Genomic DNA, 23,551 nt, shown 5'->3' on the forward strand with positions numbered 1-23,551 from the left:
CCTTCTGCAAACAGGTCAGAGGAAAGGAACCTTCTGCAACCAGTTTAGAAGAAAGGAACCTTCTGCAGCCAGGTCAGAAGAAAGGAACCTTCTGCAGCCAGGTCAGAGGAAAGGAACCTTCTGCACCAGAGTCAGGAGGACCAAAGCTCATCATGCTAGCAGCTCCACCTGAAGTGTTTTTTGCTGAGATTTCAGTCTCACTGGACCAAAGCTTCCAGTATGAGTTAAAGTCTCAGCAGAGTTTATTCACCTCTACATGTTCAGGACAGAGAGGGACTTTACCCTCCAGACGTCTCTCTGCTTCAGCACACCTGAACCTTAGGAGGACTCAGCAGGACTTCAGGAGATGATTGTCCTGTTTTCATTCTGGCCTAGTGGACGCATCAGGATCCAACCACCTCCGAGGACTAGATCATTGGACTGTCTGTCCATTGGTCGCTATGGAGACCTCAAGATGCTGCTGCGGTTTTGAAGGTAGGTTAATGTCCAGCATGTTTATCTGTGTCCCTGTACAGACAAACATGCTGATGAGTCTTTAGGCGTGTTCTTGACTTAGGTCAGCTCACATGTCACCATCTGAGAGGTATCATTGTTTTTCTCACAATTAATTAAAAAAAAAGATAGTTAAAGGTTTGTTAGTTATTATAAAAGGTTAATAAATTCCCACCAAAGCAAGAAAATTAAAGGAGGAATAAGTCTTCCAAAAGGTGTTCTTAAGCTGTGTTATTTCCAATTTACTGCTGTGTACTTCAATGCATCGCTTTGATCCTGATGGAGACAGAATGGGTGGACGTTATGGAAATGTTTGCGGTCCAGGAGGCGCAGAAGATAATTGGCTTTACTGTTTCTACATCTACAACAGGACAGGAAATATGGCTGACTTGTTCAGCAGCAATTTGAACCCCTTCCAAGGAGAGAGCATGAATGGGGAGCTAATATTTGATCCTGATGTTCTTTGTTTTTTATTTTCACAGCGTTCATAGAAGACAGAGACATAAAGAACTTCAATGGAGACCCTGGCGATGCTGTGCAGCTGTCCCACATCTGTCCCCGTTAAACAGAATGTTCTCCTGCTTTTCCTGTTTAGAAGAGTGGATCAGAGAAAAAGGATCTCGTTATATTTAGGCAAACAGGAAGTGATCTGATGCTAAATAGAAGTTTGTAAGCCCTTAAAAAAACTTTAAAAAAAGAGCATGGCTGCCTGTAAGTTCAGCTTATCTGGACACATTTATCTGTAATATAAAAAAAACTTTAATAATTAAAGCATCAAATAAACAATTAAAACCAAATGAGAGAGATATAAAAACTCTTGAAAAGTGAGATTTTAAAAAGTTGTTACTGATGATGATGATGATGCAGCATTTTGAAGCTGGTTTGTTCTGTTTGGCCGTTCCTCATGGTGGAGGTGGGAGTGACCCACCATGACAATATCCACTGAGCCGTGTGAGGCCCTCGGTAAGAACATTAGATCTGCAAAGAGATTTAAAGGGTTAAAACAATTTTAAAATCAGACTTTCTGTTACGGAAACCTACTGTCACTCAAACCCAGCCTGTAAGGAGCCAGAAAAAAACCCTAAAAGGTGGGATCTTCAGCAGGCTCCTCCTACTGAGTGAATAAAAACATTACAGTCAGAGAGAAAAGGCTCAGGTTTAACTTCAGAAGATGAACAAGGAGAAAAACTTTGATCTCTAACGACAACATGAAGCTAAAACTAAAGTTTACCTGAGAAAACAGACAAAGACCAGAATTGGACTCATTTCAGGAAATAAACCTTCTACGTGTGATTATGGAATCCACTGTGATAAAATACTGCCTATAAAAAAATGCACCCTGCCACACTATTCAGATATATGACAGAATCCACCTGATTGGCTGAAAATGAAGGAACTGGGAATCCTTGGCCTAGTCAAAGTCCAAATGTGGGAGAAACATGATAAAAGATACATGATTTTATATTTGAAATGCAATAAAAAGAAAAAAAGAAGATCCATCCATCCATCCATAATTCATCCATCCATCCATCCGATCAGACAGACATTTTAAATGTTAAAATAATCAATTCAGCTAAATACTTTTGCGGTCTTTATTTTTTTTTCTTTGTTTTAGGTTTGAATCAGAATAGAAACGAAATAAAATGAAATGTTTTCAGAATAATGTCGCCATCTAGTGGTAATTATTATTCCTATCAGCGTCCGGGGAATTCTCCCGTGATGCTCCGCGGCGACAGCGTCACTAGTCAATTCTGACCAATCGGGTGTTTTGTTGGTCCGTTACTGAGCGGCTATTGGAGGGTTGAAGTTTAAAAGTAGAGTTTGAAGAGTTTCCTCCTGAGCGCCAGAGGAGGCTTCTGTTTCTGCCGAGGAGGAACTAAAACATCTTTTTAATAATAAAATAAAGTTATTTAAACTGTTGGGAAATTACGCGAGATTTTCATTAAACCCGGGAAGAACAGACCGAGATTCGGTGAGTTATTCTGGGTTAGATTCGTTATTTCATGACGCTAATCTCTACCGGTAGTTTTAAAATGGCGATTTATTCCAATTTAAACGCTCTTTATCCTGCTGTGTTAAACTAGTCTGCTGTTCTAAACTAGTCTGCTGTGTTAAACTAGTCTGCTGCTCTAAACTAGTCTTGGTTCTAACCGGAGGTTTAACGGCTTCCACAGCTTCTCTCTGCGGCCATCATGGCTTCTAACAACGGGACCGGAGGGAGGCGAGAGGAGAAGGGCCGGAACATCCAGGTGGTGGTCCGCTGCAGGTAAGAGACCCGCTCTGGTTAACCGAGCTGAAGTTGGCCTCCGATTCAAGACATGAGTAAAGGGCTTGTTCTCACCTTTAGCAGCTTTAATCTACTCTAATTAAAAAGCTACAACACCTAGACACATCTAATCTGGATTAGATTATTCTAAACTACTTGTAGAATAATTAAAACCAGGTCTGGTATTTGTGAATCTTAAATAAAGAATTGTAGAATAATTAAAACCAGGTCTAAAATCAAGTGTTAAAATCTGCATTTATTAAAGTTTCGCAAATCAAATAAAAGTTTGAAAAAACACAAGACCTGCTTTTAATTCTTCTACCAATAGTTCAGAATAATCTAGCCCAGATTAGATGGGTCCAGGTGTCGTTTTAGAGCCAGACATCTTCTAGTGTGATATGGACACAAAAAATGTGCTTTATTAAAGTTTCACAAATCCCAGACCTGGTTTGAATTATTCTACCAATAGTTTAATCTAGTCCAGATTAAACGTGTCTAGGTGTTGTAGTTCCTGAATGGGAGGCCAACTTCAGCTTTGTCTTTGTTTACCACTGTGGCTCCAGTAAAGGTTAGAAGATCCTAAAATCCTCTTTAATCAGCTCAGATTAGATTAATAGGATCCAGTCCCACCTGGATTATTCAATGCTGCTTATAAATGTCAGTAATGTGGGAATCTTTATTCTATTTATCAACCAAAATAAAAAAAGCATCACCTTGAAGAAACAGCGTGTAAAAACTAACTGGCCGATAACTGATACCGATATTTTAAAATCCTTTTTTCTGACGCTGTAAAGGTTTCTTCTTCCTTACATTTTAAAAATCACAGGTTTGTTGTTGGGAAATTAGATCAGATGTTTGTATTTAACAATTAATTATTATCCAGCAGCTGATTTACCAAAAACATTGTAATTGAGTGATAAAATGTTGAAGTAGCGCTGCTCTTACTGAGTAAAATGTTTTAGGTTGACGGCCGACTTCCAGTTCTAGGATTTAAAGACGTGATCAGCAAATGATCTCATGCTTTAGCAGCAATATTTGATAAATCAGATCAATATTCTTAGATTCAGAAGAGTATAATAGTTAGTTTTTAAACCAACACCTCTTTCCCTCTAAACCAGAGGTCACAGATTATTGGACCGCGGTGCGGATCCGGATCCACCTGCTGGAAAATCTGGACCCAACCTGATTTAAAACATTTATAAATTACTGCGTGATTTCTGACGACAGTGAATAACCCCATAATCCCTCCGCTTTGTGCAAAGCCTCCAGCCTCCGCTGTTCCTCCCATCCTGCTCCGCTCCAACTCCCTCAGAGCTCAAGGGGAGCGTGCGCCATATTATCGTTAAATTCAGGAGCAAAAACGTGCAGAAATGAAATATTAAAAAAAATCAGCATCCAGCATCTGAACCATTTCTGCTCAAATGTTTTTGTTTTGTTGTGGATTTTTATAACGGGATAATTAGGAGCATACATGGATTATCTGAACTGTTTGTGCTCTGCTTCCAAACTCAGCATCTCTTCATCCAGGCCTGAGATGAGAAGTTTCTGTTGCGGTTGTCAGAGGCGCTCTTCTGCCTTTTTGACTGGATTTGATGAAACTTTTAAGCCTCTTGTTATAAAATAAATATTTTGATGGAGATGAGAAATCTGCTTCCTGGAATGTTGAAGAACCAATAGTTTGGATCCAATCGTTTAATTAAACAGCCTTAGTTTGCGTAATATATAAGATTTATTCTCTAATTAGTAGCTACCGATCTGTCGTTACCATATTTTAATTTGATAAACTGGATCTTCTCCAAGTTCTTTTCTGTTTGGTGCGATTGCGGATCTTTACCAGAGCGGAGCTAAAAATGGTTCTGCTCTGTATTGTGACGGACGGGGAAGACGTAGGCGGACGACGGGCAGAGGAAGTAGCCGTGGATGTGGAACGGCTCTCGTTGATTAACATGACAGTAAAGTACCGGTACTTGGAGTGTGTGGACTCTGGAGGTCAAAGGTTTTCAACTGCAGGAATAATCCAGTTTCCTTTTCTTCTTGATGTTCATTTCCTTTCAACCCATTAAAGGAATAGTACACCCAAAACATGATTAGCCTTCATTTTCTACTCACCCCCACGCTGAACAACACTCTGGAGTACTTTTCTGATATCTCAAATGCATCTGGAGATCTGGGAGGCTTCTTGCTGTCTGCTGACATTCAAATAATGGAGGTCTATGGCGCCCGAGGCAGAAAGGTCCATAAAAGTCCACAAAAAACGTGTCAATATTCCTCCATACTGCTCGTCCAATGTATTCCAAGTGTCCTGAGTGGGTAGCGTCCAGAATTTACTTGAAACGAAGTCATTTAGAATGTTTTTAGAGCATAAACAGTAGTGTATAGGATTTCCTAAAAGCGCGCGCCTGTGAGTTCACGGCGCTACGGAAACCGCGGCAGACCAAACCAGATGAAAGTGCGCATTCAGCTCGGCAAAGAACTCATGCTCTTCCTCAACACTGAAGTCCTCAGACATTTTTCTTTCGTTGTTTCTTTCTTTGCACAGGTAAACAGCACATTTCTTCTTCTACGCTTGCATTATCGGCAGAGCAGACGCTGAATGCGCACTTTCATCTGGCTTGGTCTGCCGCGGTTTCCCTAGCGTCGTGAACGCGCTATTCCTTTAACCCTTTAAAGCCTGATCCACAAATAAAACAAAACAGAAAATTACTTTTTTTTTGTTTGAAGTCCTTATTTGGCCTTTTAACAGAATATGTAAAAAGAAAAAACCGAAATACATTTTTGATATTAATAATTTATTACTATGCGATAAGTCAAGATTATTTTCTGCCCTCTGTTATCAGGTATATCTGATTGTGTATAATAGGATTTTGAGCAAAGTTTCTACCATTAAATTATGCAAAAGGTGTCAGAAGCAAAACATTTCAGAAACCGTATGTATGAAATATGATACATTTGGCATTACGGGGTTAAAGATCCCTCCTCCTCCTGACATCAGATTTGGTTTCATTTGGTTCAAGATCTTCTTTAAGTTTTTTTTTTTTTTTTTTTTTGGAGAGAAGAATCTTTATCGTATCAATTACTGTGATTTTCATTTTATAATTATTTCTTGGTTAATTCTATTTAATATTCCATAAGTGAGAGAATAAAGGGACATTAATTGAAGTGCAGAGAGGAAAATATTTCTTAACCCTTTAAAGGGCGACTCAGTGAAATACTTTGAAAATCAACATTTTCAGCGAATAGTTTTATTGGAATCCAGGAAATTCTGTAAGGGGGATGCAAGGAATCAAAAATGGTAACTTGCCATATAAAGGTGTAAATAAAGGAATAATAAATCGGCTTTGCGTTTTCAGACCTTTCAACACGGTGGAGAGAAAGTCTTCGCACAACGTCATCGACTGCGACCAGACCAGGAAGGAGGTGGCGGTGAAGACGGGAGGCATCAACGACAAGTCCTCCAGGAAGACCTACACCTTCGACATGGTACGTGGGAGTAACCGGACCCGCCCCGTCAGAACCAGCCGTTGAAGGATCTGCTGCCACCATCTTTGATTTTTCCCTCCTCAGGTTTTCGGTCCGGCGGCGAAGCAGATCGACGTCTACCGCAGCGTGGTCTGTCCCATCCTGGACGAGGTCATCATGGGATACAACTGCACCGTGTTCGCGTGAGTCGTCGTCCCTCTTCGGCCTCCTGAGCCGCGCCTCATTAGCACGCTGACGCTCTCGGTTTGTTCTGCAGCTACGGCCAGACGGGAACCGGGAAGACGTTCACCATGGAGGGGGAGAGGAGCCCGGACGCAGCCTTCACCTGGGAGGAGGTGAGTCTGAACCCTGAGCAGCGCGGCTTTAAAGCTCACCGCCGCACTGACCGGACTTTGTTGTGCGTCTTTAGGACCCGCTGGCCGGCATCATCCCCAGAACGCTGCATCAGATCTTTGAGAAGCTGTCGGAGAACGGCACCGAGTTCTCCATCAAGGTGTCGCTGCTGGAGATCTACAACGAGGAGCTGTTCGACCTCCTCAGCCCCACCGACGACGTCAATGAGCGCCTGCAGCTCTTCGACGATCCGCGGAACAAGGTGGGTGCCGGCAAGGCCGGGCGGGGGGGTCCGCGGCGTCCTCGGTCTGACCGCGTCTGTTTTGCAGCGCGGCGTGGTGGTGAAGGGCCTGGAGGAGGTGGTGGTCCACAACAAGGACGAGGTCTACCAGATCCTGGAGCGCGGCGCCGCCAAGAGACGGACGGCCTCCACGCTCATGAACGCATACTCCAGGTTCCCATAGCAACCAGAGCAGCTGCAGCAGGGTGGGAGGCGGGGTTCTGACGGGCTCTGTTCTGTCGTTGCAGCCGGTCCCACTCGGTGTTCTCCGTGACCATCCACATGAAGGAGATCACGCTGGACGGAGAGGAGCTGGTGAAGATCGGCAAACTCAACCTGGTAACGCTGTCGCCACGGGAACCGCCCGATACCCGCTTCCTGCCTGTCCGCTCAGACTAACCCGCTTCTGTTCAGGTGGACCTGGCCGGCAGCGAGAACATCGGCCGATCAGGAGCCGTGGACAAACGGGCCCGAGAGGCGGGGAACATCAACCAGTCGCTGCTGACGCTGGGCCGAGTCATCACCGCGCTGGTGGAGAAGAGGCCGCACGTCCCGTACAGGTGGGGCGGACGCCGTGGTTTAACAGCGCTGGGATTATTCTGCTTCCTCTGGTTCTGATTCCTGAATTAATGGAGAACATTTTTATTTCAGTTGTTTTCCTTTAAAGGAAAAGTCAGCAAGAAATAATCAATGGATCATTATTTACACCTAAAACTAAAACGTTAGCGATTATTAGCATTAATCAGTAAAACATAATAATTTTCATGGCGGTCTCTGAGTCTAGGAGCGGCCATTTTCCTGCCATCTTCCAGCAGTGACGTCACGGTGCGGTAAGCCTAGCGCCATTCTCCCCGCTTTACAAGCTAAATCAATGGGAACTACTAGACACATCTGCAATCAACAACAATTATTGAAGATTTCCAGAGGACTTCACCATTGAAATTCACCAGAGCTATAGTGAAACTGACAATGCCCACGTGCATGGCAGCTGGATGCTGGAATACATCGGGGAAAAGTGAAAAAAAGAGTTATTCCACCTTTCTGATTCCTGATCCTCCACGGACGGGTTGGTCGTTGGATCGCCAACTTGAAGAGGGAGGATTTGCCATCGAACTTCTGGCCAGAGAAAAAACCCGTAATATGTAGCCAACATTTGGAAGAAGAATGTTTTCAAGATGACTTGGATAATAGCGCGTTGTGACAAACACCAGATACAGCACTGGGACTTGATCAACAGCCGATACCGCACCGTGACGTCACTAACCAGTAGGTGGCAGTAGTGTTCTTTGACAAACATGGATGCCTCCAGTAAAGCACATTCACATGAAAATTACTCTGAATTAAAAACACTGATCATTTATTGAACAGGATGGAATCATTTCAGATTTAAAGAACTTTCAGAAGTTTGAATTCTGAATATAACTGAACTTTAAAGCTGTTTTCTGTTTGGTTCCTGCTGGGCTGAATTCGACCGCATCGAACGGCTGAAACCGATCCTGATCCGTTTCTTCATGCCGGGTTTTTAAGGCGCCTGTCTGGTTCTGTTCTCCCACAGAGAGTCCAAACTGACCCGAATCCTCCAGGACTCGCTGGGAGGCCGGACTAAAACCTCCATCATCGCCACGGTGTCGCCTTCTTCCAGCAACCTGGAGGTAAGATCCTGAATCCAACCGGGATCCGGGTCCAGTAGGAGTCTGAGATGTTCTGACCGTCTTCCTGCCTGCAGGAGACCCTCAGCACGCTGGAGTACGCCTGCAGGGCCAAGAACATCATGAACAAGCCGGAGGTCAACCAGAAGCTCACCAAGAGGACCCTCATCAAGGTCAGCCTTTTACAGTCTGCAGCGCCCCCTGTAGGCCTCCGGGATGTTTGCTTTTCCTGAGTTCGGTTCACATGTTTAGTTAATCTGGGCTCATTAATGCTTTTATTTTCTTTCTGCTCAGGAATACACCGAGGAGATTGAGCGTCTGAAACGGGACTTGGCTGCAACTCGAGATCGAAACGGAGTTTATCTGTCCTCAGAAAACTACGAGTGAGTTTAGATTATCCCAGCGATTCTCTGATGCCAGAAGATTTCACTCCTTCACAGATTTCTGCAGTCACACCGAATCTGATCCCGCAGAAAGGTTGGATGAGGTCGTGGCGTTTAGCGCTAACTGAAAGTCAAATGTGATCACACCTGACATGATCTCCTGCAGGGGGCAGCATAGCTGCGACTGAGATAGATCCCAGGTCTGTTTTAGTCGGACTGCGCAGCAATTCAGCAGCTGTTTCATGGGTCTGACGGGAAGAGAGACGCAGTTAAAGTAAAACGCATCCGCTTTGGGGAAAAAACCAAATAAAATCTGTTAATCTCACAGAGAAAGAGTCAGTTTGGAGTCAGGCGTCGAGTTTAGAACTAAAACGATGAAAGATTAAAATAGAAACCTTTCCCATAATAGGAGGACAGAAAACGGATAAAGTGGTGATCCTACTTGCATCGGGAGATCAGGCGATGGTTAACATCGAGCCCTGGAATAGATATAAAAAATAATGTTCTGGTTCTACAAGCTGCACAAACTCGTTAAGTAGAACTTTGTTTTATAGAATTTGTTGGATTTTATTTTATATCTTTTCATGTGCAGATCTGCTCACCCTGCCTAGTCTGAGCCTCTCTATACGCAGTCAGTGTCACATGGGGGGAAAAAATATTGGATTAGAGATTAAAAAGTCTTCTTCCCTGGTTGTTCAGGTCTAACTTCAGCTGAGGCTGTTTTCCAATGATTTCAGTGAAGTGAAGAATGGATCCAAATAATCCAGCTGGTTCTAGACGCTTTAGGTCAGCGGGGTCCTGGGAAGGTTCTCCACTGTTCACTGTTTATTCCCTGAGTGTTTGATGCTTCTAAGTAGGGTTCTCTGAGAACCTGGGGGGTGGAAGGTTAATGGGAGAAACTTTTTATACTGGGGGAGAGTGGAGCTTCCTTTGAATGATTTAAAATATCAGAAAAAATAAACAGAAATAAAATCTGAAGTCAGATTATTTTATGTGGCACATATTTGCTCACATAATTACACTTTTTTTATTTATTTTTTTGGGACACCTCTTGGACGTCCCAGTAAAGAAACCTGTAGGTATTGATCTTTACTGGGAAACTATGCTGGTTTGTTTTTATTTATTTACCTGAAAGATTTAAGCTCCTCTTATTCATAAAATATGACCAGAAACACGATGGAAGCTCAGATATTAAAGTGGAAATGGATTCCTTTCCTCCTGATTGGTTCAGCCTGCGGCCTTCAGCTGTCATGGCGGACCTCGGGTCAGGAGGAGTCTGCAGCGAGCCGTCGGGTCTGACCTGCTGCTTGTGCTCCGCAGGAACATGATGAAGCAGATCACGGCTCACGAGGAGCAGATCGCCGAGTACGTGGACAAGATTGCCATCATGGAGGAAGAGCTGAAGAAGGTATTTGCCCCCCTTCTCCCCCTCCTGGAGGTTGTCCCTCAGAAACCTGCAGATGAGGAGGCGGAGCTTGGAGGACGGCTGCTTTTATCGAGATTCTCTGAGCTGCTGACAATGATTTAAATATTTAAATGTCTAAAGCGTCTGGAGCTGAACTTTAACTCTGTCCTCCTGATGATTTGGATCTAGTCGTGCTTGAAGGTTCCTTCAGGATCAGTTGGCAGAAGATTGAGGTCTGCTCCTCTCTGCAGGTGAACGATCTGTTCGTGGACAGCAAGAACCAGCTGGAGCAGCGTGCCGTGGATCTGGAGGAGAAGCAGCAGAGGTAGAATCTCCTGATGGTCTGTTCCAGCTGTTAACTCTGCAGGTCCAGGTTATTAATCTGCCTGGTTACAGGCTGGAGGAGACCAGCAAACATCTGGAGAAGACCAAAGAGAAGCTGGTCCAGGAGGAGTTCATCTGCTCGCAGCTCAGCTCGGTCCACGAATCTCTGTACAACACCGCCGGGCAGGTACGGACCCTCACACGGGAGGCGGCGGTCAGCCGCGTTCTGACCTGTAGCTCAAACCTTCAACGTTCTTCAGCCTCCGACTGACGTCTGCTCTCCTCCTGCAGCTGCTGAGCACGGTGGACGAAAGCACCAGCGACGTGACGGGACTCCATGAGAAGCTGGAGCGCAAGAAGAAGGTCAGGTGGTCCTTCTAGCAGCCAGGTTTCAGAAGCTCAGCTGATCGCTTTTTCCTCCTCACAGTCGCTTCATGCTTTAGATTCATCCATTGATCTCTGATCAAAGCAGGCTCAGATATTTACATACAGCCTGCCTAGACCTGTAACCTTCTACTTGGTGGTCATGGTCGACCTGGAGCTTCTCTCTGCAGCAGGAAGGGATTATTTTAGACTGACAAACATCCAGAATGATGGTCCAAGAGGCTAACGGCAGCGAAGACTTTCTGGATCGAAAACGTTAAAAATCAATCCTCTGGACTTTGTTTCCAAGTTTGAAGACGTTTCTCTTCCCTTTTTCAATTCAAAATGTTAGAAATGGAGTTCCAGGTTTTATTAAACAGTCCAACAAATCCTGGTTTTTGTTTAGAAAAAATTATTTTTTGAACATTATAAAAAAAAGAGTTTTTCAAAGTGATTCCTGAGATTTTAAAGGTTGCATAAAGTGAAGCAGCTTGTTGTTATTCTGACGGAACGATGAGGAACTGGGAGACCAGTAGCTCCCCGTAGGGTTCCTCTCTGCAGGTTTCCCACGGGTCCTTGAAAAGCCTTAAAAGGCATTGAGTTCTTCAAAATAAAACTAAGGCCTTAATTGGTATTAAAATGTCTTAAATCAGTTTTTTTTAAAACATCATAAATAGGATCATTTTTATTACAATTTATTTATGTAATATAAATAAAACATTAAAATTGCAATCTTTTTTTTTTATATAAAAAATAAAAATAACGGCTCGCCATTATTGGTTCCGTCCTACGGAGCCCCCTAGGGGACATTAGGAATTTTTTTTTCTCTTGCGTTCCCTCGCAAAGCCTTACTTCGGTAAAGTTAGAAAGATATTCACAGATTCAGACTCCCGGGATCAAGAACTCTCATTATTGAAACACAAATGGCGCCTCTTTCATGTCCTGATAGCACAGACTACGTATTACAAGAATCAAAAAGCGTTATTTTCGAGAAAAACGAGCCGTTCTGCGAGCTGGATGTATTACATTGATCTCTATGCACAGGCAGCGGCCAGGCGAGAGGTTAGGGACCGTCTGCAAATGGTAAAACAACAGAAAAACGTTGCAAATAAAAATCAATAACTCCACCGCCATAAAGTGCAGAGACCCCAAATCACTGAACACACCAAGGGGCTCCTGGTGATCGCACTACAACAGCTGGTTTGAAAAAATACTTTTGCGAGGTAACGCAAAAGAAAAAAATATTTCCAATGTCTCCTAGGGGGCTCTGTACCGTCCCGATAGCGGAACCAATAAAGCGCTGTTGCGGCCGGGACATTTGGGAGATGCGCCATTAACTTTTTGTCTGGAAAACCTGAGCAAGTGTAAATGTAACCAAAATTGTCTCCAGCCAAGAGTTTTCTCCATGGCTAAAACCAGGGAACATACATGAGGCTCAGTGGATTTAGTGCAAGAAGTCATTCAAGCTCAGAACGATGGGAATTAAGGCAGTGGAGTCGCACATGCGAAGCACGAAACACAAAGCATCAAAATGGAGTTACAGAGAAACAGCCGGTATTTCTCAGTTTAGTTCCACCCTTGTCTCTGCAACGCCTCCACTTATCACCAAATCAAACAGACTAAGAAAACCATACAAAGAAAAATAGCTGCAAAAAAGACTTAGCACTGGTTATGTTGGGGCTTTAAAACTGATTTGTTTTGTTCGCTGCTAAAACAAAGTTTGTGAATTCAGTTAAATAATTGTTCAAATCTATCTGTCATCTGTGTGTTTTTAGCTTTCTTCCTGTATGCGAAGCTTTTCAACATGTGAAACATTAGTGCAGTGGTTTATGTTAAAATAAACCTTTGGGTTAAGTTGTTGCAAGCAGGTTTTTCTTGTGTTTCTTGTGAATTTGGTCTTAAATTTTTATTTCAAGTGGCATTAAAAAGTCTTAAAGTCTTGAATTTAACTTGCCTCATTCTGTAGGAACCCTGCTCTGGTGGTTCTGGTACCAATATTATGACCCAATAAAAACAGGCTGAGTTCTTGCTGATCCAGTTCTAGAACCGCCCGCCTGTCCTGGTTCCTGCAGGTGGAGCAGCACAACATGGAGATCCAGCAGAGCTTCACTCAGAGGATCGACGGGGCCTTCAGCAGCGTGCACCGCTGCATCCAGCAGCAGGGGGCCAAGCAGGAGCACGTGCTCTGCAGCTACTCCCACGCCTTCGGTAGGAGGAGCCTCCGTGTGCAGAGCTTCTGCCAGGAGCCGCTCCGCCTCCTGCAGCTCACCGCTGTCTCTTCTGTTCAGACGGTCTGCTGGTGAAGAACGAGGAGGCGCTGGCGGGCGCCCTCAGCACCGTGGAGACGTTCGCGGGAGTCCAGGCGCTGGTGGCCGACGGCGTGGCTCGTTGCGTGGAGAAGATGAAGCAGCAGGAGGCTCTGAGTCAGGAGAGCAAGGAGGAGGTGCTGCAGCTGCTGGTGAGAAGCTCCCTGATGGGAGGAAGAGCATCCATCAGCCTCAGGATGTTCTGCTTTACGCCTCCTGCCCAGTAGACGTCTGCTTCCCACTAACCGAGGGTTCTGCTTGGTTCAGGAGGAGCATCAGGAGGCGATGGAGGTTCTGTCCTCTCGGACTCTGCTGGGTCTGTCAGCCGTCAAAGAGCTCAGCGACGCTCTGAAGTCCTCGGTGGAGAAGCAGCGCGTCATGGCCGACCAGGTGAGTCCAAACCTGAACCTTTAAACGCCCCTCTCCACGGTGAGCTAGAGCCTGACTGTCCCCCCCCACCCACTCAGGCCATGAAGGAGACGGCGGCGTTCTTCAGCGGTCTGGTTCTGGAGCTGGCGGCGATGCGGCAGTCTGCCGTGGACGGTCTGAGCGCGCTCCAGACTGAGCAGGAGAAGCTGAAGGAGGAGATCCAACGGGCGCAGGACAAACACCAGAAGGTGAGGAGAATCTAGATGTTTAGATTAGGCCTGAAACGATGGGATTAATCCTGATTAATCAATTAATCCTCGTCTGATTTTAGCATGCTGGATTAGAGAGACTCTTAACGGGCCTTTAGCGGAGCGGCGCTCTTACAGCAGCTATTATTCTGGAATTGTAAAAGTATAAATATTTAGAATTTATGACAAAAAACAAATTTTTGTTGATATGCTTTATGCAGAACTCAGGTGGAAAAGCTTTAGGCCGTTTCTCACTATGTGTTCTTGTGCGTTCTCGTGAAACATCATCAGCCTCAGCCCTAGAACTGTTCTAATTCACGCAAAGACCGAGAACGGACAAAGTCCCAGGATGTTGTTCTGGCCCCTCCCTCTTTACCCAGCATGCATCAGAGCAGACTGGTCCGTTCTCCAGACTGCCAGCTGTCCCAGAATGCACTGCGGCAGGTTCCAGGTTAGCGCTCGCAGAGCTCAGAGTATTTCGTTAAAAAAAGTTTCCTTTTCTGTTGCTGTTGTTCTATAAAAGTAAGTTTTAAGATAATTTGAGGCGAGAAAATTATACTTTAAGCTTCACTATATGGAACATTTACTGATTAAATACAGAATTTTAAAAAAGTGCCGATGTTTAGAGGACCGTGGCAACCAGCAGAACTTCTAGGCTAACAGCAGCCAGGGCGAACGTTAGCCCGTCTGCAGCAGCCAGGGCCAGCGTCGGGCCGGCGGCGGCCAGGGCCAGCGGCGGCCTGTCTGCGAAGTACTGCTGGCTCTGATGGCGAGTTTTTTATTTGGCAAAATGTTCATTTGATTTGTGTTTATCTGACTGTTCATTATTATTCCCCCAATAAATGAAAAAGTCAGAATGTAATTACTATCTAAAGACTGTTAATAACGGGGAGTGAAATGCTAATTTCAACAAAAGGGGCTGGAAAATATGGAATCCAGGACATAGCTGCATCCTGTCGATGGTAAAGATTACCAAGGATTTTTCCGCGTTTGTAAAAATTTATTTAAAGGAAAAGTTCGCTTAGCAAAGAATGATCTATGGATCATTATTTGTAACTAAAACTAATACGTTTGCTGAGATTTAATGAATTTAGCATCATTCAATAAAAAAAAAAATTGTTAGTGTTTTTCAGGTCTGTGCTACAAACTGCAGGATAATAAAAGCCAACATATTCTGCCGGCAGGTTTCTACATTTGAAGTTAATTTAGGCGTTAAACAGTTTCAGAGGAGTGATCATTGAAATATTTCCAGATAAGTTTCATTTCATTAGTAGTGCTGTCTTAAAATCTTCTCCATTAACTTTAAAATACAGTTTTTTTTCATTGGAATTTGTTGATGGTATTAAAATAATTTCAAAGAGCATTAAATTAGTTACTCATTTCTGTATAAACCTTTGTTATAAATGAATCAGGGGCACTAAAGGTCAAAGCTGCTATTCCATTCTATTCAGTGTATTTCTATAGCTCCAATTCACATCATGTCATCTCAGGTCACTTTCCAGTTCACCAGATCATCCAGTCAGATTGGTTTAAAGTTTTCTATCTAAGGAAAACCAGCTGATTGCATCGACTCATTGACTCTTCAGCAATCCCTCACACTAAGCATGCTTGCAGCGACAGTGGAGAGGAAAAACTCCCTTTGAACAGGAAGAAACCTCCAGCAGAACCAGGCTCAGTGTGAGCGGCCATCTGCTGAGGCCCACTGGGGTTCAAGGAGACAGAAGCAGACATAGAAAAAGAAGCATAGATACAAAAGAAGTGTAGAAGTATCAGTGTAACGGTCGTGCGTGCGGTCATGTTGTCAGGGTATGAAGCAGACCATCCAGTGCCTCCAGGACCAGCTGAACCTGCTCGCCATGGAGACGCAGCAGGACTACGCCGCTCTGCATTCGGCCGCCAGCGCTCTGCAGCCTCCTGCTCAGGATCTGCAGGCGAGCATCAGCAGGTGAGATAAAGACCCTTCATCCTCCGTCTGCAAACCTGAGCTCCTCCTCTGATCGCCGTCTGTTTGCTCCGCTTTCAGCCGCTGCAGCTCAGCGGAGAGTCGGACCTCCTCCCAGGCAGACCTGCTGAGCTCCACCTCCTCCTCCCTCCGTCAGACGGCCGAGGAGAACCAGAAGCTGCTGGAGGAGGTGGACGGCTACAGTTTGGACCTCCACTGCAAGGTGTCAGGTAGGGTTCCCACCGCCACCGCTCCGGGGAGACCTCGCCGTACGTCCATATGTGACGGCGTTCATGTTTGACTGCAGGACTGGTGGAGCGGGACATGCAGTGGACCCTCAGAACCAGAGAGCACGCCATCAGCCGAGCCCAGGATCAGCTGAGCCGGATTGGGGAGGTTTCAGGAGACGCTCAGAGCCTCTGTCAGGTAGAGACGACTCCTGCTTTTCCTCCAAACCTCCCAGTCTTCCTTTAAACACTGACGTCTGATCAGAGGGTGGAGACGCGCTGCGCCGAGCAGCTGCAGACGGCCCAGAGAGAGATGCGCGCCCGGCAGGAGGAGTCCAAGCTGGTGCTGGCGGCCCTGCAGGAGCAGACCTGCTCAGACCGGACGGTTCTGGAACGACAGCGGGCGGAGCTGGAGGAGCAGGTGGAGGAGAGCCAGCGGCTGGTTCACAGCTTCCTGCAGGAGGAGCTGAAGCAGGACGTTCCTACCGGTGAGCAGCAGCTGTAGCCTCAGAGGGACGTCAGAACCCGCCCTAACATACGGGATGACCTTTGACCTTCTTCCTGCCGTCACCTGCAGGTCTGACCCCCCAGCGCCGGGAGTTCGTTTATCCCAGACACCTAAACAAGACGCGGAGCCGCAGCGAGCTGCTGGAGGCCCTGAGGAGGCAGCAGGAGGAGCTGCAGGCCGCCTTGGAGGAGCAGCAGAGGGAGGAAGAGGAGGAAACTCCAGAGGAAGACGACAAGCAGAGCCTGGGTGACCATGTGAGTGAGAACACCGCCTGCGGTCTGAGGGGCTGCGGTTTGCCGGGGGGAGATCTGATCCGCTTTTCCTCTGCAGGATTCCCTGGAGGACGACCTCAGCACCTGTAACGAAAGCCTGGCTACGGAGCCGTCCTTCATCGACGAGAACCTGGTCTTCAACGAGAGCCACCGCGTTCCCTTCTTCAAGGTGAGCTCAGAGTCCGGCCGCTCGGATCTGGATCTGACCCAAACCGCTTCGCCGTAATCTGGGTATGTTTGTCCTTAAACAGCAGAAGAAAGGCGGGAAGAAGGAGCCGAAGGCGGCCAACAGGTCAAAGGTGGCGGAGAACGAAGGCCAGGCCACTCCTCAGAAGTCCAGGCTGCCGCTGCGCTGCCAGAACTAGCTCGGCTGTACTCCCACCGCTTCGTCTTTTAATATTTTATGTGTCCAATAAAGATATCTGCCTGTTTTTATACCTTTTTGTTTGTTTGTGGAATAAAATATTAAATCCAAACCAAGCGACTTTAAAGTTGAAATAATCTACAGTTTGGTTCTGATTGGTTCAGGAATCTGGGTCTGTTACCATGGTAACTGGGGTTAAGCCCTTTGTACAGACGAGTTTTTGCATCAGCTTGCGTCCTTCATTTCCTTCCGTACTTCATTCCTTTCTTGTCTTTTCCTGTTTTTAGTATTTGCTGTTTTCCGTTGTGGGTACCAGATTGACTCGGGGGCCTGCGCCTTTTGATGACGTCGCAATACATAATTGTTTTAAAGTTTGCACAATTGCGCAAAACATTTTGATTGGTCTGGACAGCTTACTAAAGTAATTATAGCGGGGTGTAGGTTTTATTCGAAAGCGGGATTGCGGTTTGTAAACGGACAATTTTACGAAGAAATTCTCCATGGTCCCTGCGCCTTCCGATGACGTCACCGAATTCGCCATGGGCCTTGCGCCTCCCGATGACGTGACATTATGGCAACGCCACTCAAACAAACTACATTGAGCCCGCGGTCTGCATTTGTAACGAGAATAAATTCAGGAGAATGAAGCTAAAGGGATACAAAAAATAAACTTGTAATATTACAAAACCAAAAATACTACGAATACAAAGTATATTCAGAGATTAAAGTCCCTCTGATACTGTTTAAGTGACTGAGAAACTGCAGATTTGCCACATTTAAGATGGCGGACGCTCTGATGCATCTCAAAAGGTGCAGGCCCCCGAGTCAATCTGGTACCTACAGCGTTTCCACCTCTTTGCTATAAAGTCATGTTCAGCTTTTATTTGTTTTTCTTTTTTCTAAAATATCAGAAAAGTAGTTTTTACATGAAATGTTGCTGTTTTGATGACTGATCCAAACGCTGCCAGGGTTTATTTTAAGTAGAAATCTCATCAATGTTTCTCAGGTTGGAGGAAAAACCACACATTTCATGAAGTTTCGTGTGAACATGTCGCCACCTGCTGGCGGAGTGCAGAACTACAGTTATCAATATAGTTGATATTTTAATTTTTTTTTTAGTCCTTTTAAGTTTATTGATGTGTATAATAAAACATTTTGTCATTTTTTGTGTGTAAAATGTCCTAGAGAACAATCTTTTAAGGTTTACTGTTTTTCTGTCATTTTAATGCTTTAAGATCAAGGAGACGATGTTATTCTGCAAATTGGGCAATGAAAAGGAAAGATGTTAGTCATTTTTATTATATAGTTTTGCAACAATTTTCTCCATTTAAAAAAAAAAGTAGAATTTTACATAAACTAACATCCTTATTAAATGCATTTATAGTAGTCTCTAAGAGCCAGTCTCAGACCCAGAAATGTTTCATAGGGTCAGCAGCAGCCAGGACCAGTTCAGGGTCACATTGTACCAACAGGATAATTAAGGAGCAAAGCTTCTGGATTTTTCAAGTAAATCACTGACGACAGACCAGATTTTCCTTGCTAATTAAACACATATTTAAAATTCCATGCAGACTAATTTCCAGTTAGTGGATAATCTTGGGGCTTCTATCATCTGATTTATTGCTGCTCGTTTCCTCTTGCTGCACATTTTTAATGTTTGTTTTTATGCTTCCATTTCAGCCGTTCATTGCAGCCCCGATGCTCTCACTGTACGCACTGAAAACGGCCGAGCTGCAATAAGCGAACAGTATTAAAGTGATAAAGGCCAATGTTTTCCAGTGTGGTCCTGTTTCTCTGACTGTGACTAACTGGATGTGCTCTCTTCATCCTCTGACATGGGAGCTGGCTCGGAGCTCGTCTGCCTGGCTGTGTGTTTCCTGGACGGGGCCGCCTGTGGAGCTGGTTGCCTTTTGTATCTATGCTTCTTTTTCTATGTCTGCTTCTGTCTCCTTGAACCCCAGTGGGCCTCAGCAGATGGCCGCTCACACTGAGCCTGGTTCTGCTGGAGGTTTCTTCCTGTTCAAAGGGAGTTTTTCCTCTCCACTGTCGCTACAAGCATGCTTAGTGTGAGGGATTGCTGAAGAGTCAATGAGTCGATGCAATCAGCTGGTTTTCCTTAGATAGAAAACTTTGAATCAATCTGACTGGATGATCTGGTGAACTGGAAAGTGACCTGAGATGACATGATGTGAATTGGAGCTATAGAAATAAACTGAATAGAATTGAACAAACAGCTTTCCAATTCTGTTTTTCAATATTAGATTGAAACCAGAGGGTAAGTGAAGTTAGAGCCGGTTAAAATAACTAGTGCCAATATTTCCTGTTCATTTTGTGTGAACCTGACCTTCAATATAAGCAGAAAATATCAACACTTCACCATTTAATGTGCTAATCTCTGCATATTTGCAGATTATTAATTGTTTTAACCCGTTATTCTCCTTATTCTAATGACAATCGGATCAGCTCGTTTACTTGAAGTCATGTGACCGGTACGTAGCAGCTAAGTAAAGCTTGCAAGACTTTCCATTATGGCAAGCAGTTTAATCATAAAATCAACTCTCCACACCTTCAAGATTTCTTGAATCATTTTTGACTAGTGTTCATTTTTCTCAAACAGCAACAGAGTTTTGTGAAGATTACCTAATCTTTGTGTGTCACAACATTTCTAGGACAGAAAATGACGAAGCTACAAAACCAGTTGATTCCATTCTAACATCTTATGATAGATTTTATTGAACTAAACTTAATGTGAAGGAAGGAAATTAAAATGGCTTCAGACTTTTATTAAAGATGAAACAAGTTTATGGTTTAGTTCCCCTTCACAACTTTTTCAAAAAAATTGGAGGAATAAAATTCCTCTTAAGATGTAACTTTGATCCTGTCAAAGTACAGATTTAATTATCAGAATACCACACCAGTTCTAAAGTATTGGAAAATGTTACACAAGGACAGTTTTACGCCACATAATTTGATTACTTGGAATAACGAATACATTTTTTATAAGAGATAAATCTCTATACTACAGAGAATGGGAGGAGAAAGGTATCTGGGCCATTTTACATCTTATGGACAAAAAGGGTGATATTCTGGAAAAGAAAATATAATTTAGATTGTCCACGGAAACAATTTCTATCTTTGATTAGGGCGATCAAAGGAATGATTCAATATTCTGATGTAACACCGATCTTTCCCACTCTTCTTATAGACAATTACGATTTTACGGATCTCACATTTAATAAGAAAATGATAATAGAACATAAACAACACAATTTTTTCTCTCCCAGTTAAGAGGAACTTATCTTTAAACGTGTTTTCAGAGATGGAAGTTCTTTAGGTCAGAACCAGATTTTTAAATTTCCTACCAAAGATGAAAGAAGTTCATTTTAAAACTATAAATAATATATATCCCTGTGCAGAGTTATTAAGTTTAAGATTTAAATTTGATGTTAATGTAACTTTTGTCAGAAAGATCTAGAAACACAAGAGCATCTTTTTTACAATTGTTGTTTGGTTAAGTATTTTTGGGACAAGATTTATGATTGGCTATCAACAAAAAATGTGATTCCTAATTTTTAATATAAAGGAGTTAAATTTATCATTACTTTTCATCATAAAAATGTGGGATTTATATGTAATATTATTTTCATTATGGGAAAATTCCTAATCCACAAATGCAGATTTTTTAAAGTTTCTCCAAATTTTCAAGCATTCCAAAATGATATTAAAAGTTTTCATGCCTCGATTAAGTTACTGGAGAACAATAAGGCCTTAAACTTTTCAGACTTGATAGCAATATACTTTAGTTAAACCCCTGTGTGTGTTTTATTGTTTTTTTTATTTAATTTTAATTTTCTTTCTCATTCTTTTTTATTGTTTCTTTTTCTGAAAGAAAACTGTTATGGATATCATATGTTCAATTGTACGTTTCTGCTTTCCTGAAAGTGTTTTCTGCATTTATGAAAATAAAACTAAAAAAAGAAAAACACCAGGGGGCTATTTTCACTACCTGATCCGTCCTGCGCATGCGCGATCAGATATTCTTCCGGGTGTCCATCAATAATGGAATTATGCTACTAAAACTATTTATTTCTATCATTAACTCACTAAGGAATACTAATACACATCTATAAAAAAATGCTTTATGATTTTTGTGAGACAAAATTGAGACAATTAAGCTTTTTTACATTTTCCGCGTCAAACTGCTTCTCTGACGTCATCATGGGAAATGCTTCGAGCGCTCCGGCTAAATCGGATTAAACCGTGTTTATCTGCATTTTAGTTGGTTCTATCTTTAGATTACGCACCATATACCGTAATGTTAACAGGAAACAAAAACATAAAACCCAAAAAGACTAGATTTATGTTTAAAGCCAAAGTTAGCCACCGGAAGTAGCGTAGCATCCCATTTCCGGTGCAGGTCGCGTAGAGAACAGTGATAAAACACAATTTCTCACTTAATGGATGGAAATGGAAATTTTAACAGGCTTCATGAATCAGAATCAGAAATACTTTAATAATCCAGATGGAAATTACTTTTGTTACACGCTCCAGTTACAGTTTATATATATATATATATATATATATCCAACTACACAAGATAATAAAGATAAAAATATATACACACATAGCTCTTCTGTACGGAAGAGGATTAGGGCCACTGAAAAATAAAAGTTAACTGATTTTTACATTTTATTTCAGTTTAGTATCTCAGAATTCTGACCTTAATCTCAGAATTCTGACTTTTTCCCTAAGAATTCTGAGATTAAAGTCAGGATCCTGACCTTAATTTCAGAATTCTGAGGAAAAAAAGTCAGAATTCTGAGAAAAAAGTCAGAATTCTGAGAAAACCCATGTTAAACTGAAATAAAATTTAAAATTCAGTTAACTTTTTTTTTTTCAGTGGCCCTAATCTGTACACACACACACACACACACATATATATATATATGTTAATGAACAATCACTTTATGGAACTGATTGTTCATTAACAAGTTACAATAAAGTTTTACGTCGTATACCTAATGTTCTTCTTATGTCAGTTAAAACAGTATATCGAATTCCTCTATTCCAAGACTCCATAAGCTTCAGATTGAGCATTAGAGATAATAAATGCACCAATAGGTTCTTGTATCAATATTCTATACATAATATGTACCCTGGTCCAACTAAACGTACATTTCTCTTACAAAATTTTAACAAATCTACGATAACCAAAGAGATTTAAACTCAATGTTGGGAATTTTGGTTTCTGTAGAACTCAATTGGAAACTACTAATTATTTGTTTTATGAATGTAAAGAAGTAAGAAACCTCTGGGATCTACTTCAGATCTTTCTATCTTCTAGATCTATACATGTGTGCTTTAATTCCTTACAAATAATTCATTTTGGTTTATATATCAATGAAAAAAATTTGGAATTCTTAGTTAATGCTTTGATGATTATAACCAAATATTTTATCCATAAATGTCATTATGCAAAATGCTCTGTCTCATTCTCTGCTCTCAAAAACAAACTTTCCTCCTTTAACCGACGTCTGAAAAAGATGCAGAACCTTAAAGCAAATTGTCTGATTTAATGTAAGAATTCAGTTGGTCCCCTGTCCTTAATAATTTATTTTTAGTTTTTTTTCTCTTCCTTGTTCTAGCCTGTAATTTTTATTGGAGTTAATAGGAGTTGTGATCTTATTTGTTTTTTGTAATATTCATTATTGAGTTTGTCATTGATATTCTGTATTTATCAATAAAAAAAAGAACAGTGATGAAACAGAAAGGATTTTGATGCATTTATTTCCTCAGACAATACATTATTAAACTTTAACACACTGTATCTTAGTACGTTTACTATTTTGAGGGAGGGAAAAACGTCATTTAGGTATTTTTAACAACATTAAATCAAGGACGACCCGGATGTATATCTGGATGCGCAGATAAACTGACAGCGCATGCGCTGAACGGATCGGGTAGTGACAGGATATTTCATTATTCGTATACCTAAAATGTAATTTTAGCTTGTCAGTAATTACGTTTGAGATATCTTGATTGTAAGTCCGGATGTGTGACGCTGTAAATGACGTGAGATATCTCAAAATGCTTTTTAATTCTCCAAAATGTAACTGAAAATATCTTGAATTGTTATTTTAACTAGTCATAATATAATTAACTTAAATTATCATTCAGGATAATTAACATTTAGGGTTCCATCGTCAAAACCTTTTCTTTAATATCTTAAAACTAATGACGGATAGTCAGAAGAAGTTGATTTTGTGATAAAACGACTTGCCTTATACCCCCTCATGCCCGCGCTGGGTGGAGCCCCGGCATGAGCGAACATTCAGGCCGC

At 42.7% G+C, this 23,551-nt stretch overlaps 1 protein-coding gene across 2 annotated transcripts; it reads left to right on the top strand.

Moving 5' to 3' along the window:
• The first annotated feature begins 2,302 nt into the window (after positions 1-2,302).
• Positions 2,303-17,323, top strand: kif11 (kinesin family member 11). Of its 2 annotated transcripts, none has more exons than XM_038287446.1 (27): positions 2,303-2,464; positions 2,667-2,758; positions 6,109-6,238; positions 6,323-6,420; positions 6,495-6,573; positions 6,648-6,833; positions 6,901-7,025; positions 7,100-7,190; positions 7,266-7,411; positions 8,407-8,503; positions 8,578-8,673; positions 8,795-8,883; positions 10,204-10,291; positions 10,540-10,613; positions 10,685-10,799; positions 10,904-10,975; positions 13,048-13,183; positions 13,264-13,433; positions 13,549-13,671; positions 13,749-13,898; positions 15,704-15,843; positions 15,922-16,070; positions 16,148-16,266; positions 16,333-16,555; positions 16,645-16,829; positions 16,906-17,016; positions 17,099-17,323. In XM_038287446.1, the coding sequence occupies exons 2-27, from the start codon at positions 2,685-2,687 to the stop codon at positions 17,210-17,212; spliced, it is 3,180 nt and encodes a 1,059-aa protein (XP_038143374.1). In that variant the 5' UTR covers positions 2,303-2,464; positions 2,667-2,684; the 3' UTR covers positions 17,213-17,323. The 2 variants fall into 2 exon arrangements, with proteins under 2 accessions (XP_038143374.1, XP_038143384.1); XM_038287456.1 differs by having other exon boundaries at positions 17,102-17,323.
• The last annotated feature ends 6,228 nt before the right edge of the window (positions 17,324-23,551 follow it).

This window comes from Cyprinodon tularosa, unplaced genomic scaffold, assembly GCF_016077235.1.
Source record: "Cyprinodon tularosa strain WSP-4 unplaced genomic scaffold, ASM1607723v1 ctg1060, whole genome shotgun sequence".
In the NCBI taxonomy this organism is placed as follows: Eukaryota; Metazoa; Chordata; class Actinopteri; order Cyprinodontiformes; family Cyprinodontidae; genus Cyprinodon; species Cyprinodon tularosa.

Coding starts and splice junctions, on each gene's coding strand:
- kif11 (XM_038287446.1), top strand. CDS start 2,685: ATGGCTTCTAACAACGGGACCGGAGGGAGGCGAGAGGAGAAGGGCCGG. Junction 6,834..6,900: donor TCGACGATCCGCGGAACAAG/GTGGGTGCCGGC, acceptor TCTGTTTTGCAG/CGCGGCGTGGTGGTGAAGGG. Junction 8,504..8,577: donor CTTCTTCCAGCAACCTGGAG/GTAAGATCCTGA, acceptor TCCTGCCTGCAG/GAGACCCTCAGCACGCTGGA.